We start from the raw sequence: 16902 nt of genomic DNA on the forward strand, positions 1-16902 counted from the left end.
AGAAAACGAAGAACCCTTTAATTAGCCGTTCACAAGAGAACATCTAAATAAACCTGGATGCTTTGTAGATTTACATGGCGCGCACCCACGTACAAGTTTAGGCTGGCATCAAATGTAGAATTCTTGTTGATGTTGTTATCCGAACCAATGGAAATTCCACGGTTTCTTGTTTCATCTACGCAATTTAATGGTGATAGTATCCCTCTTTCAATCATAAATATATACAAAGTGCCTTAAATAAGTTTCCAGACTTTGTTTTTGTAGATGCATTTCAAATTGTCGTAGACGCTTGAAAAGTCAGTATGCTATTGCTGTACATCTTATGTAAAGACTGCACAATTTTTATGATTTCATGTTCAAATTAACAGCTACAGCAGGAATTGGAATGCACTCTACTAAAGCCTGATTGTCACAGCTAGTGAATTTTTAAAAAAATGCAACCTGGACGTGAGGACACTTTAGAATAATAATATATAAAAGAATTCTGATTTAAACTTGGAAAACATATCACAAAAACGTATGGAATGCTTCAGACAGCTTTTGGAACATCTTGCATGAATCGAGCATAAGTTTTTTTTAATGGCATAAGAGATTCAATGAAGGCGGGGAGTTTGTGAGGGATGATGAGAGGTGTGGGAGGAGTAAGGAAGTCAGAACATCAGAGTTAACTTTTTTGATTTCAAATTCAAATCAGGAATCTACAGCAGGAATCGGAATGCGCGCTACTAAAGCCTGATTGTCACGGTTCGTGAATTTCAAAAATGCAATCTGGACGTTAGGACACTTTAGAAGAAACGTATGGAATGCTTCAGACTGCTTTTGGACTATCTTCATGAATCGAACATCAGTTTTTGAGTGGCTTAAGAGATTCAAGAAAGGCAGGGAGTTTGTGAGGGATTATGAGAGGTGTGGGAAGAACACTAGAGTTGATTGGCCAAATAAAGAATTGCATGGATAAAGATATCGTGTGTCTATAGAGAAAATAGGTGTACAGTTTGATCTCAGTGTGGGAACTGTACACACAATTATTCACGAGGAACTGAAGATGCAAAAGAATTGCACAAATGCACCAGTCCACAACTCTATCGTTGTCAAAGACTATTTGATTAAGATGAGCATCAAGACAGTTTCTCACCCTCCCTATAGCCCAGACCTTGCATCCTTTTGGTTATTTCTTAAGCCCAAAGAAACCCTTAGAAGCTGTCTTTATGAGAAAATGGAGATGAAAGAGGTTGTGATGAGGGTCATTGACACGCTCCAACAAGAGGACTTCGATGGGGCCTTCCAGAAGTTGTTGAAACGGTACAAGTGCATTGCAGCCGGGGGAGATTACTTCGAAGGGAACTAAAGTTTCACATGTGTCATACGAACAAAGTCTGGAAACTTATTGAAGGCATTTCGTAAAAGATTTAATAATCTATAATCCTATCGATTTAGGGTTTTACTTTTTTTGTATTGCTATTCATGTTACGAACTCATTTTTCTATTTATTTAATAAGAAAATACAACTTTGTTATATACGGGTTGTGGAATTGCATTCATTAGCAAAAGATCTAGCTAATTTGCATATTCTTTTGAACATTCATTTTAATTAATTCCCTATTAGTTGCTTCGGTTTTTTAATGGGATAATCATCTTTAGTTAACTATTACGTGTAATTATATTCATGCAGATATTCTACATGATTTATACTTGTGTAATATTTGCGTGAAAAGTTTATAGTAAACACAAACCTCTTTTTTATATATATTTATGCATGCGTATATATATATATATATATATATATATATATATATATATATATATATATGTTTTAAAAAAATGCCTATCAAACTCCCTTGTCAGTTTTTGGTCTACAGACATGAAACTTAATATATAGGGTATTCGAACCTATGCGAAACTTTATATTTGGGTTTTTACCTGGGGAAAATCGATGCAGACGTGTGAAAATTTAAAAAAAAATGGAATTTGCCTGGTTATGGTTGAACGACGGCATTACGAATATCCAAGCGTAACGTAATACCTATTGGTTTATGTTTTAATTTTTAGGCTTGTATCAAACGTTTCTTCATAGGTCAGACATTGACGTCAAAGGAAAAAGTAAATCGTAAGCTAAACGTTTTGGTTTCGATTCTTAGTGGTGAGGCATGAGTCATTTTTTTTAACTTTTTAAATCATTACTATATATTGGGTCCAATATAATATAATAATAAATACGAAATTTGCATTAATCAAAATATCATATTTAAGCGTATTTTACGACCAGGCAATGCCGGATGGCCTGCTAGTATTCCTATATTTTGGGATCCTGCGCCGGCAAGTAGAGGTTTCTTATGGAAATCGCTCCAGGCATGGTATGAAACCACTTGATCTAAGGACCTGAAAAATACAACTTCAATGTCAACAACTTGAAAAGGATAAGTGTTAGATTGAATAGAGTCTGACCTAGAAACCAGCAATTCTTCCCCCTTTTTCAGAAACATCGTTCATGGAATATGAGAACTAAAAAAACAAAATAAGTTGTTGTTATCGGGACCAGTGGAAATGCCACTGTTTCTTAATTTATCGATTTACGCAATTTAATGCTGATATCATTTCTCTTGCCATCATAAATTGTTCTATGGTTTAATATTGTTATATGCTAGGATCTTCGCCAGCAAATAGCGATTAAGTTAACTAGTATGCCTTTTGGCGAGCGTCACATTAATACACCTCAATATAACCTGGAGACAAATAGAAATGTACCTCGCCCCAGTTTATGTAATTGAAGCGATGACCAAAGGTCAACACCTTAGACAAAACGCCCTAAAAATGCAGGTGTCGAACGATATGACGACTGTACGAACGATAGAGATGAACTCTCGTGTTGAGGCGAAAGAACAGCATTTCTGGTCTGCCTCACTCGGAAAGCGATACAGACGAGACGCGTCTGACAATGTCGAGATGGTCTAAGCCAGGGGTTCTCAACCGGGGTCCACATGGACTCTAGGGGTCCATGGAATATTTCTGGAGGTCCACAGGCAAAACATAACAGAACGGGGGTCCACAGCGATATTTTGGTGGTCCATGAAGAAAACCAACTCAGAATAGTTTTTATTATTAAAAATTTAATTTCTACTGTATGATCTCCATCGGCTTTGACCATGAAAGAAATATTGTAATATTGCAATACAAGATATTGGTAAAGAATTATTATCACTCTAATTTAGATTATTATTATTATTATCATTATTATTATTATTATTATTATTATTATTATTATTATCATAATTATTATAGTTGTTGTAGAATACCTTATTTGCATTAAATTAGTTTTCATTTAAAAATAAAGCTTAATTATATAAAATTTCTTTGATTATTAAACCCTCAAAATTTATATAAGTGAAAAATAGAAGATTGTCTTATGACCAATAGTTATGAAGGGGTCCACCAAGATATAAAGAAGAGAAAAAAGGTCCATGAGTAAAAAAAGGTTGAGAACCAATGGTCTAAGCGAATATTACAACGAGACTGTCCGTCGTCGGCCGTTCTTACAAGCAGTAAGTAACAAAAGAAGTGGATAATTAATTAGTTACGTTGTCTCTTCCTCCATAAACAAATTTTATCTATCTATCTATCTATCTATCTGTCATTTGAAAAGTCAGCGCGAATGGTCCTTTTAGTCTAGCTTAACAGATGAGGCTGTCAACAACCACGAGTGGATCGCGGTTCAGAAGCAAAAGTATTTTTCATGTATTTTCGTTGCCTAGAAAGAAAGATATGAGCATTTCAATATTCTGGCTACCACTGTGTGTGTGTATATATATATATATATATATATATATATATATATATATATATATATATATATATATATAAATCTCAATAGAAGATGCACATATAAAAACGACAAACAACCACAAATTTCGCGCATAAGCCTGAACAGTCCTAGAGTGGATGAAACGCGGAATATTCAGTGTAGCTTAATCGCCATGTATATTTTATAACTTACTATATATATATATATATATATATATATATATATATATATATATATTCTTTTCCCCGATTTTTCTGGCTATTTTTTCCATTCGCCGAACGGTCTTTTTTATTTCAGCTAGTGTTCTTGCCTAAATACGAGTTGGGAATAATTTTCCCTTTGACCAATTTGATACCCCCAAATGGGAAGCGGCATATGTATTGTTTTTAAAATATAATTATCCATTGACACGTGTTTTGTCATGTACGACTCATCAGAGTGGCTGAATCTAGCGAGATTCGAAATCGGGATCCCATGAGAAGTAGTGGATAATTATATATATAATTAAATAATAAACCCGCAATCTGCATCAATTAAAATATCATATTTAAGCGTATTTTATGACCGGGCAACGCCGGGCGGCGTGCTAATTCAAGATAAAATTAACACATGATGATAGAGAACAAAGCCATTCATACAAAAAGTTAAATTGCACTTTTGACGATAAGTTGGCTTACTATTGCAAGACAAGTTTTATCGAACAAATAGAATTTTAGCAAATTTTGCAGGGTTTCTTTTGTTTTTATTTTGGAAAGCAACGTCTTGTAGAAATTACTTTTAGCATACATAAGCAAATTAAAAAAAACAAACAAATGCACGGTTAAAAAGGTTTTACATGGAGAAAAACAAATTCTGACCATAAATGAAAAACCTCACCATAAAAGAATTTATCGAAGCACACATAACAAAAATCTGTCCTGTTCCTTTTTTCGATGTTATCGCAAGCTTTTTTCAACTGTTACCAGATTGCAACGTCCACCGTACCGACGTCGAGCCGACAAAATAGAAATCACTCACAACTCTGTTCCTAAACCTAAACGTAGATTCCATGAACAAAGCTTCTTTCTTAGAACTGCACGCCTGTGGAATTGCCTTCCGTTTTCCTGCTTTCCGGCTGACTACAATATGGTTGTCTTCAAGTCTAACGTAAATAAGTTCTTGATGAGCCGTTCCATATAAGTTATCAAATTTACCAAATTTTCATTACTAATGATTACTATATTGTCCAATTGTCTACTGTACACTCTTTAACCCTTATCCTTGAGTGGCCTCTTGGCCTTGATAATGTGGTGATGCCTGTGTAAAAAAAAAAAAAAAAACAACTGAAGAAATGCTGGCTTTTTATATTGTTAAACCCGACTGCGGTCATATTTCGAGTTTAAGATCTTTTCCCTTTCTTTTCTTAACCGAATGACACCCGCGCTATTCATGCAGACTACAATTTTCCCTACAGTCTCATGATCACAAACAGTGGAGGGTATTAGTATCCGTCTTTGTTGGGTGCTCTTTAGCAGAAGTGTAGCTACACGGCCAGACACAGCTAGCCTATGCTACACGGCAAGAAAAAGAGACGACTCTTGTTATATAATACAACCAAATAGCATTTCCAGTTCTTCATTTAAATGCAAGGTTATTTTCAGAAAAAAAAAGAATCACATTTTAAATTCTTTATTTTAAAGCGCCGATTTTTTCTAGAAAATCTTACCAAATCCATTTTAACTTCATTAAAAGGCGACTTTTTTCTAAAAACATCCAACCGAATCGAATTTCTTCGTTTAAAAGCGACTTTTTTCTTTTCAGCAAATATAACCGAATTTCATTTTATTTAAAAGCGACGATTTTTTACATACAAGTTGACCGAATCGCATTTTAATTTCTTTTAAAAGCGACAACTTTTTCAAAAAATAAATAAATAAAAAAAATAAATAAATAAAAAAAAATAAATAAATAAAAAAAAATAAATAAATTAAAAAAAAATAAATAAATAAATAAAAAAATAAAAAAAAATAAATAAATAAAAAATAAATAAAAAAAAAAATAAATAAAAAATAAAAAAATAAAAAATAAATAAATAAATAAAATAAAAAAAAAATAAAAAAAATAAATAAATAAAAAATAAATAAATAAATAAAAAAATAAATAAATAAATAGATAAATAAAATAATTCCTACTCAACTTTTCTCCAAAACTTGATGCCGTCATTTCTCAAAAATCCGATTCAAATCATAATTTTGATTCTGAAGGTGTTCGTCTGGCAGAGGTAACGGCAGCCAATTCTTCAGGGCCTTCGTTGTCAGTCATGACAGCTCTCGTTCAGGTCAACAGTTGTTCCGCACTCATCGTTTCCATCCTGGATGAAGCACGTAATATATATCTGACATGTTGCGGCATTCCAGAAACGAATGCGCACGTTAACCAACGTTCGGGCAACGGTCCCCTAACCGTACAGGCTAGGCGTTACATCTCAGCTAAAAACTCGTCCACTATCTCATCAAGGCGAAGTTGCCAAGTGACAAACTGGTCATATCCATTAAATGCATCGGTATCATACGCGCTTATAAGAGCCTCTTTGACCTGTTCTGCATCTGTTTTCTGCTCCGTACTAAGTTGCCTGTTATGGCTAGAGCTTTACATTGCCATCTTAATGGCAGGACGCACTCGACACCCCTCATAGTGCAAAGCTCACCCACAATATCCACATTTTCGATCCTCTCGACAACGGCATATCAGTTGCAGTACCACTGAATTCCGGAATCAACAGGACATCAGTCGCCGAAAGGTAATAAAAGGCCGAAATAGCTTTTAATCGTTTAATGTTTGAGTTACAGAAAAGGAACAATGATTGTCAGATCGCCAAGTTTGCCGAGTCAAAGCACGCGTAATAAAAATCCGTCCTGTTCCTTTTTCGACGTTATCGCAAACAAGCTTTCATTAACTGACACCAGATTGCAAAGTCCACCATACCGACGTCAAGCCGACAAAAAAGAAATCGTTCCCAACTGAAGAAATGCTGGTTTTTTTATGTTGTCAAACCCGACCGCATCTCAATTGACATAAGACACGTTTTTCTTCAGAGGCTATTGCTCTCAATTCAACGTTATACAGTGATCTTAAAATTACAATTTTCCGGGGGGGGGGGGCTCGTACAAGAAATGAACTTTCTTTCCGGAAGAGAAATTCCTGTTCATTTGACTTAGTCTCTCAATACTAGTGTTGGGACGATTAATTGAAATCGAGAATCGGAAAAAATTGAAACGTTTTGTAGGAATCGGTATTGATATCGGAAAATATTGTGCCTATTTTCCGGTGCCAAAACCAATTATTTTTTTGCTTTTGTTTAAAGCTTGATTTTCCATTGCTGGTACAAACGATAATAATTAGGGCCAGGACAACAGCATATTCTTTTCATTGTTTTGACTCTCAAGTGTGTAGCCGTTGATATCTTGTATGCTTATAGTAGAGTAATGTGGTTCTTGGTTGATTAACTGTGTCAGATATATACTGGTTTTTTTTTTTTGTTTTTTTTTTCAAAACAATGAAAATAATATGGCGTTGTTATAGCCCTAATAATGATAATAAATAAATTTTATAATTTTTAAACTACTAGTAAAAATAAAATGTGTAGATCACTTCTTAAGCATATATTTTTTTTACATTTGCAAAACTGCATTCACGTAATACACGGGTTTTTACGGTAATCCAAAATGAAAAATTGAAATAAAAAGCAAGTTTATAACAAAATGTTTAGAGATTTTTTAAAAAATCAGAATCGGTTATTATATCGGAATTGGGAAAAATATTAGAATCGTCCCATCACTCATCGATCCCAATTTTAGTTGAAATCTATTCCGTATATTCCCGTGTATATTTTATTTCTATAGCAATCGTTTCAAATTTGTTTATTCATGATAGCAAATTAATTGTTTTTAACGTTAACTTTTCAGATGCTGTTGACTTTGTTCGAACTGAAGCGGATTCTATTGGAAGCGAATTCAAAGAATTATTTGGGTAAGAATTATTTCCATACCATTTTTTGCATTTTATATATGTTGTAGACTCGTGCTAGGGGTCACTAGGGGTCACAAATGAAAGAAACCACAAGTAGTGTAAAATGTATAAAATATGATATGTATTTATCATAAAGAATACAGGAGCCACTGAAGTGGTATGAGAGGAACGTGTTCGTAGCATGCAGTTAAACATGGTATGAATGGCTCCATTTAGTCTCTGAAACCAGTGTTATTCATAGGATTGGTTGATTCCACTTAGTTTTCAAATAAGGGGTGATTTGTACTCCACAACAATATAATAGATTATCTGGAAATTATTCTGAATATAAAAAGATGTGACCAGTAGAAAAGGGTAATGCTAAATTAATTAGGTGTTTGAGACCAGAATCCAAACCTGATGAGATACCGCCAACTATCCAAAAACCAAGTAAAAATTTACAAATTTATTTATTGCGGACCTCATCTTTCTTAGTTGTTGTTTTACGACGTTTCGGCCAACTATTCCTCTGGCCTTCGTCAGGTGGTAACTTAGATTGGTCAAGTATATACACATCACAAACCCAAATAGGTCACAAAGACAAGTATATATAGATATACATTTCAAATAGTAAAATATATATATTGGTCATATAAACACCATTCTACAACATGGGTTACGTTTAACCTGGTGCTGTTCGAATAAGGCAAGGTAATACATGCATGTGAGTGCGATGTATGTGTAGTAGCTGTTCTCAAAATCGTGGTCGTTATCTTTAGCATGTTATAGTTTTGTTGGCAAACTAGATCGGTATACAAAGGGAAAGTCGCCAATGATAAAGAAAAGATAATAACAATAAAGGTGTGCTTGAATGTGCATACTTCTATATACATTATTTCTTATTTAAAAGGTTTGTCAAAGACAAGCATAGTGGAGACATAATAAAATATAATATATAAAACGGGTGAAAATCATAGACGTACAAAAGAGTCGACGTTAAGCATCCCCAAACACAACCGAAAGAAAGATGGATTGCCAGGGTAAACAAATTATAGAGAATGTACGAAACATTTAATATACTTTACTCTGATTTGTGTTGTTATTATTCGAGAACTATGCATAATAGAAAATACCCTTCACAGGACTGGTATATAGCGCTAGTTTTAAATTTATTTATTTTTTTTTTATTTATTTATATATTTTTTTTTGCTAGATGTGGTAGTGTTTCGGTGGCACCACTACATAATATCTCCTGGCAACGTAGCTCTCTATTTCGAAATTCGGTTCACGAAAGCTTGTTATAATGTGTGTATATATATATATATATATATATATATATATATATATATAGTAATTTATAAAATATATATGGCGATTAAGCTACACTGAATATTCTGCGTTTCATCCACTATAGGATTCGTCAGGCTGAAGTATTTACTTCAAAAGTGCTCAATACGTAGGTAGAGCTAGTTAGTAATTTATAAAATATATATGGCGCTTTTGAAGTAAATACTTAAAGTTTACGCATAAATCTATACTTTCGTATATTAATTTTATGTGAGTAAATTAAGTATATATATATATATATAAAAGGTTTTTAGGCATTTAATGTTCTTTGTTGATAAAATATTAAGTATCAGTTTGATATTTATCCATCTTTTAAATTGTCTAGGATAAATGTGTTACATACTTAGAGAAATTTGTTTATTTCAAGGACATTTGTTTTTATACAATTTAGAATATATGTTCCAGGGTATTTGTTTTTATACTATTTAGAATACATGTTCCAGGGTATTTGTTTTTATACTATTTAGAATACATGTTCCAGGACATTTGTTTTTATACAATTTAGAATACATGTTCCAGAACCGGTTTATCATAATAAGGTACACGTGGGAAATATCTTTAATAAAAGAAAGAAGATGGACCCTTCAATACGTAACAGTAATTAATAAAAACTGATTTTACACAATGGGAAATATGCATAAATTACTGCCAGAGGCTCGAAACTAAAGAAAATAAAGTTAGAATTATTAAAACGTAGTTTGGTTAGAAGTCTTTTAAATGCGAGTGACTGTTAGGACTTAGCTTATGACATTAGTCAACGGACAATGGTCAATTAGAAATCTATTAAACAATTATACCGATTAGAATGCGAGGAATATATGACACAAATCTGCAAAGAGCATTGTTCATCCGTTTGCTCATCACGTCTGGTCTAGAATAGCATTTGCAGCGTAACACGTACAGATTGAATGGACGCATCTTAAAATGAATCTGTTGCAGCTAGGAACGTGAGATCGCGTGAAAATCGTTTTGCATCAATTTTACCGGATCTAAAACATGTTTTCTGTGTCTAAAATCCCAAATAAGACACCGTCCATCATTCGACTGTAAGGAAACATTTTGTTTTGCTTTGTAAGCAAATTATTAAGACGAATTTGATTTTAATATGAACATAAAACAGATGTTTATAAGTTAATTTGTGTGGAAATAGATTCACTTTCTTGTCTCTCTTTTTTGAGATAACAGCCTGAAGTGTCTATAATGACAGAATAAGAAAATACCAGATTCATTAAAAATGACATTTTTTTTTTCCTCTGGGTGTAAAAAAAAAAAAAAAAAAAAAAAAGGGGGGGGGGGTCTACAAATTAGGATGTATGGCTTCTGTTGTTTAAGAATTTATTCTAATATTTTGTTACTGTATGATGGCGGTGGGTCAGGGGTTTTGCTTTCGGCCATTTTGAAATTGTTTTCCTCTTCCTGAAATATTTTGAGACTTTTCAATTAACCATTTCCACAGTTTGTGTTGACATTTTTGTTTTTCCAAATAAATTTTCTGCTCTTATCTTTCATTTCCTCCCCATTTAAAATTACCCAACTTTACACCATATTTTTTCTTGCTTTTCCCTCACCCTTCCTCCTTCCACGTTTCTGGACGTCCCCCTCCACCACATATACCTCTTCCTTGCTTCTTTCTCATCTCATAAAATGGCCGTTAAATTTTACTTTAGTAATTCATAAAAATGAAAGTAGAAATAAATAAATAAAAATCCGGGTCGGCATTTTTTTCTTTTTAACAAAAAAATTTATTACCGTTACTCTTTCGTCTCGACACCACTCAAGTCTCTCGCCATCGTCCATCTTTCCTCTCTGACCTCATGCCGGCCGCAGCCAGCCATTTTTTGCCTTTGACCTTACACGTCCATTTTCTTCAACGTCAACTTTGTTTCTCTTATCACGGAGTGCATTTTTCTCCTTTTTTTTCCTTTTTCTTCTGTAACATACTTCCTAATTTGCATATGCGTTTTTTCGGCTGCTGCTGCTAATCTCTTCACAAACCAGCCATCATTTTCTGCTGATGATACTTTTCCACGCGCTCATATGCACTGGGTACCCTTTTCGTTTTACATTTCTCTTAGAGGATCTGCTAAGAGCACCTTTTTCTGCCTTGAAAGTGTACAAAACTGTCTTCGAAATCTAGTGGGTAAGGATATAGAAGAGACGTTGCGAGTCTATCCCAGCTCTATCATTATTTTCATGCCAGGTGCTCAAGTAAGCTTCAACACTCGTCTTTCTGCAACCACTGTCAACAATTTCCCTTACTCTCTCAGCCAATTTTTGGTCTAAACATTTGAAATCTATGGACCAAGTCAACTGGCAACAACATTCGTTACGAGCGTGGTTAGTGACGTCATAGGAATTAAGTTAATGTAATATAGAATTAAGTTTTTGAGAGTTGAGATCGGACGATCAAAGAGAGAAGATTGCTCCGAGACACTGGAAGCAGTGTCAAGAGAAATCTTCATGATGTTGTAGCAGAATTAGCAATAACGGAAATGAGGGGAAATAGGGAGCTTACCTCGGATACGTCTGTTGTGTTTCGGGCCGAGTGGAAGAGAGAGTTCCAAGATGGCGTCCATGGGTTTTTATTAGCATGCAATTATCGAAGAATTGCGTTTGCTCTCGCGCGATTATGCAAATACATAATTCCCGGACGCTATAAAGGCAGGACAGGACACTGGACAGAAGTCGGGGCGTCCTGCAGATTGTGTGTAGGTGGTTCTTGGCGATTGGACTGGATTGGATTGGATTGTTCTTTGTGACGAACCACGTGTCTGCGAGAAGCGAGTTTTTGTTCTTTCTGTTTTTTTTTTGTCTTCTTCTTTATCAACGGTTATTACAGACAAGAAATCCCTCTCTTCTAGAGGTGGGTGATAGTGACTATTTCCTATCTGTGTTCCTGATTTTATTTTTTTTTTTTTGCCTACTACATTTTGCTTTAGATGTACTTACGTGGCTCTTGTGAACAATAAATATATGTATGTTTGTCTTTAAAACTTGGCCTTCGTGTTTGCCTTTTTAACCTGGCGTTTGTGTTTGCATTTTTAACCTGGCCTTCGTGTTTGGCTTTTTAACCTGGCCTTCGTGTTTGGCTTTTTAACCTGGCCTTCGTGTTTGGCTTTTTAACCTGGCCTTCGTGTTTGGCTTTTTAACCTGGCCTTCGTGTTTGGCTTTTTAACCTGGCCTTCGTGTTTGGCTTTTTAACCTGGCCTTCGTGTTTGGCTTTTTAACCTGGCGTTCGTGTTTGCCTTTTTAACCTGGCCTTCGTGTTTGCCTTTTTAACCTGGCCTTCGTGTTTGCCTTTTTAACCTGGCCTTCGTGTTTGCCTTTTTAACCTGGCCTTCGTGTTTGCCTTTTTAACCTGGCCTTCGTGTTTGCCTTTTTAACCTGGCCTTCGTGTTTGGCTCTTTAACCTGGCCTTCGCGTTTGGCTCTTTAACCTGGCCTTCGTGTTTAGCTTTTTAACCTGGCCTTCGTGTTTGCCTTTTGAACCTGGCCTTCGTGTTTGCCTTTTTAACCTGGCCTTCGTGTTTGCCTTTTTAACCTGGCCTTCGTGTTTGGCTCTTAACCTGGCCTTTGTGTTTGGCTCTTTAACCTGGCCTTCGTGTTTGGCTCTTTAACCTGGCCTTCGTGTTTGGCTCTTTAACCTGGCCTTCGTGTTTAGCTTTTTAACCTGGCCTTCGTGTTTGGCTTTTTAACCTGGCCTTCGTGTTTGGCTTTTTAACCTGGCCTTCGTGTTTGGCTTTTTAACCTGGCCTTCATGTTTGGCTTTTTAACCTGGCCTTTGTGTTTGGCTTTTTTACCTGGCCTTCGTGTTTGGCTTTTTAACCTGGCCTTCGTGTTTGGCTTCTTCACCTGCCCTTCGTGTTTGGCTTCTTCACCTGCCCTTCGTGTTTGCCTTTTTTACCTGACCTTCGTGTTTGCCTTTTAAAACCAAGTACGTAATCTTGTCTTGTCATCAACAATACAAAGAACATTGTCCATCCGTCATATGCGTGCTCCCCATCATAAACACCCACTCTTGTAATGACAGAAACAGCCTCTCTCCTATGCTCATCCTGCCACGTAAGCTCTAGTCTCTCTTCTGTGATCCCCATATATTATATATAACCGTTTGGTGCTGTGTCAAAAGCCCTTTATATTACGTATCCCCGATTGGATACAACTGCTATACAACATATATACATATACACGGCGTGTCAAATTATTAACGAGATAACATTTTTTTACCAGTTTCAGAAACTTACCGGTAGTTTCGTATGAAAAGCTTATCTGCTAGTGGCTTCCAGGCCTTGATAAGTGGTGACAACCTTGTAAAAAAAAACAAACAAAGTGACACCTCTATGCAAGTGGACACCAACTGCGCGTACTGTCAAATTTTCGTATTGTTCCGCTTAATGTAAACAACTTGCCATCGTAATTGCTGAATCCACGGTATTTGAGGTGTGTCAAATTATTAACGAGGCAGTTTGTTTCGTCAATAAAATGGGTCGTAAAGGTGGTTTGAATAATTCTGAAAAGAGTACTATTACAGAACAGTTAGCAAAAGGTAAAACTACCCTCAAAATATCGAAAATGATTGGAAACTACCATCAAACTGTGAAGAGCTTTGTCAAGGACCCTACAAAGGTACGTAAGAGAACTGGTAAAGGTAAATCTAGAGTTGTTTCATGCCGTTATCTACTCCAAATTAAACGTGAAGTTGTTAAGAACCCTGGGCAGACAAGTCGAGAAGTCTTTGACCAATCCAGATTGAAGGATGTCTCAAAAAGTACTCGGTGTTGCCTTCTGAAATAAGTGGCAAAGTCTGTTAAGCCTGTGACAAAGCCTCCATTAAACCAACATCACATACAAAACTGATTGGCAGAGGACAACATGAAAACGGATTTTTCCAAAGTTTTGTTCACGGATGAAGTGCGTGTCACTCTTGGTGGCCCAGATGGCTGGAGCAAGGGATGGGTTCTAGATGGACGACATCGTCATCAGTGTTTAAGGTGCCAACAAGGTGATGGTGGGATTATGATTTCGGCTGGGATTATCAGAGATATTTTAGTTGACCCATGGAGAGTCCCAGAAGGCATAAAAATGACGTAAAATGCTCACCTGGCTTTACTGAAGGAGAACTTTGAACGATGGCTGAAGAAGCAAAAGTTGACGTTCAGAAGAACCATTATTTTTATGCAGGATAATGCTCCCTCGCATACAGCAAACAAAGCAAAGAGTATTTGCAACAATTGGGGTTTTCTAGGCTACGGAAGATGGAGTGGCCTGCAAATTCACAAGATTTGTACCCAATTGAGAACCTTTGGAGTATCATGAACAAACCAAAACACATACTTAAATTATTCCTTGACATCTATGCTGATGACACGACCATCTATGGCAACACATCAAAGGCTGTAAATGATAAAGTTCTCTCTGATTCAATTTCCTCTGATCTCGAGCGCATGGTATAGTGGGGGAAGAGGTGGCTGGTTACTTTTAATGCATCTAAAACTAAGCTCCTATCTTTACATCATCAACGCTCTGATCCTCATCTGGCATCAATTGAAATAGATGGCTCTCTAGGGGAAGCTCCATGGGATTGACCTTTACTCCTGACCTAAAATAGAACACGTACATCAAGTCTATTGCCAAGGTCGCTGGAAAAATGTTAGGATCCTTTTACCGCTCCAGAAGATATCTCACTGCTGATGCAATTCTCTATCTATATAAAAGCCAAGTACGTCCAAGGATGGAGTACTGTTGCCACATCTGGGCAGGAGCTGCTAAAAACAGCCTATCATGCCTTGACAGAGTACAAATTAGGTTTCAGGGCTTAGTGGGGAGTGCCCTTTTCTCTTCCCTGCAGCCTCTCTCCCACAGGAGAGACGTTGCAAGCCTGTCTTTGTTTTATCATTACTGCCATGGCAAGTGCTCGTCTGAGCTCCAATCCCTGGTCCCTCCTCGCCAATCTTTCACAAAAACACCCGTGAACGAATTCTAAATGATTTTTTTTGTTTTCTCTAATTCTAAATGAATTTTTTTGTTTTAATTTTAATTTAAGTGTAACGCAAGTGAATTCACGATATCTTTGCGTTGTAATAATAAACTGTAAAGAATTAATTCTTTATGTAAAAATAAATGTTGAGTTGCAAGCAATAATAAATAAAGGTATAATTATATTTCAACGTCTGAGTCGTTAAAACCGGAAGTAAGAACTGGTTAGTCCCGCACCTTGCGTCTTACACTAAGTAAAAAAAAAGCAAAACGAAAACAATAATTATAATCACGCTTCCTTTTTATATTTTTTATTTTTATTTTATTTAGGGTAAAAATAGAAAGCATAAATCAGGGGAAGAAGATTAAAAAAACGGCATAAATAACATTGTACGATTCCAAACCGGGTTTTCCTCATACGGTTCCTTGTGAACGCATCCAATGTGGTGTAAATGGGGAGCAGGAAAAGGAGATATCTAATAGAGAAAAAAGATGTTACAACTTCCATTGAATCTAACCCGATTTTGGCAGTGAACTCTCACCGGGGAAAATATAGGAATGTACGGTTATCGAGGAAGTGTAAGGGTAATAGGCCTATAGCAAACCTCAGATCATGTGCTGAAGCTTGTTCACATTACATTTGCAAGTAATGTCTTGGTTTTTAATCCTAATAAGGTCAAACTCACACGAGGAAAAATGAGTTCATTTTATATATATATATATATATATATATATATATATATATATACACAGCATATATATATACCACATATAACATATATTTATAAACTCACACGAGGAAAAATGAGTTCATTTTATATATAGATATATATATATGTATGTATATATATATACACACAACATATATATATATACCACATATAACATATATTTATATATACACACACAACATATATATATATGCACACAACATATATATATATATATATATATATATATATATATATATACACAACATATATATATGTATACCCACACAACACATATATATACATATATATATATATATATATATATATATATCAATCTTCTATCTTCTATTCTATCTATCTTATATATATATATATATATATATATATATATATATATATATATATATATATATATAAGATAGATAGAATAAAAGATAGAATATCTCCAACAATATAATTTAATGAAAAAATCTCTCAAATTAATACATAGAATTGCGAAAAAAAAATGGCAAAAATATATAAAGATAAATGAGGTTCTCAAAAAAAGTATAGTATTTATATATATATATGTTATTTTCATGGCAGGTGCTCGTCTGAACTCCAATCCCTGATCCCCCCTCGCCAAACTTTCACGAAAAACACCCGTCTAGCTGAATCCACTGTGAAAAATTTCCCCCACTCTATATCTGTGCCTAAATCAAAACGCGGATTTCATGAGCAAAGCTTCTTTCTTAGAACTGCACGCCTGTGGAACTCTGTTTCGTCTGCCTGCTTCCCTCCGGACTACAACTTGGATGTCTTCAAGTCTAATGTTAACAAATTCCTAATGAACCGCCCCCCCTAATTAAACACTTCATAAAATCTCCTCACTAACGTGATGTACTTGCAATAACCCTTATCCCTGAGTGGCTTCCGGGCCTTGATAAGTGGTGATCACTGTGTGAAAAAAAAAAAAAAAAAAAAAAAAAAAAGTATTTTATTAAGATCAGACTATCTAGAGGGATCACAGTGATCTCCCCTTTTTATAAAACCAAGTGAAGCATGCATGGTCCCCCGTGAGTGCAGATCATTCAGAGCCTAA

The 16902-nt window shown here is 35.2% G+C and overlaps 1 protein-coding gene across 2 annotated transcripts in view; it reads left to right on the top strand.

Moving 5' to 3' along the window:
* The window catches only part of LOC145240062 (protein inscuteable homolog), a 752521-nt gene that overhangs the window by 600482 nt on the left and 135137 nt on the right, over positions 1-16902 (top strand). For both annotated transcript variants that reach the window (XM_080103684.1, XM_080103685.1), the window contains exon 3: positions 7744-7807. In XM_080103684.1, coding sequence (XP_079959810.1) covers positions 7744-7807 — 64 coding nt within the window. The remainder of the gene's footprint in view (positions 1-7743; positions 7808-16902) is intronic.

This window comes from Euprymna scolopes, chromosome 19 (genome assembly GCF_053919585.1).
Source record: "Euprymna scolopes isolate OS-2025 chromosome 19, ASM5391958v1, whole genome shotgun sequence".
NCBI lineage: Eukaryota > Metazoa > Mollusca > Cephalopoda > Sepiida > Sepiolidae > Euprymna > Euprymna scolopes.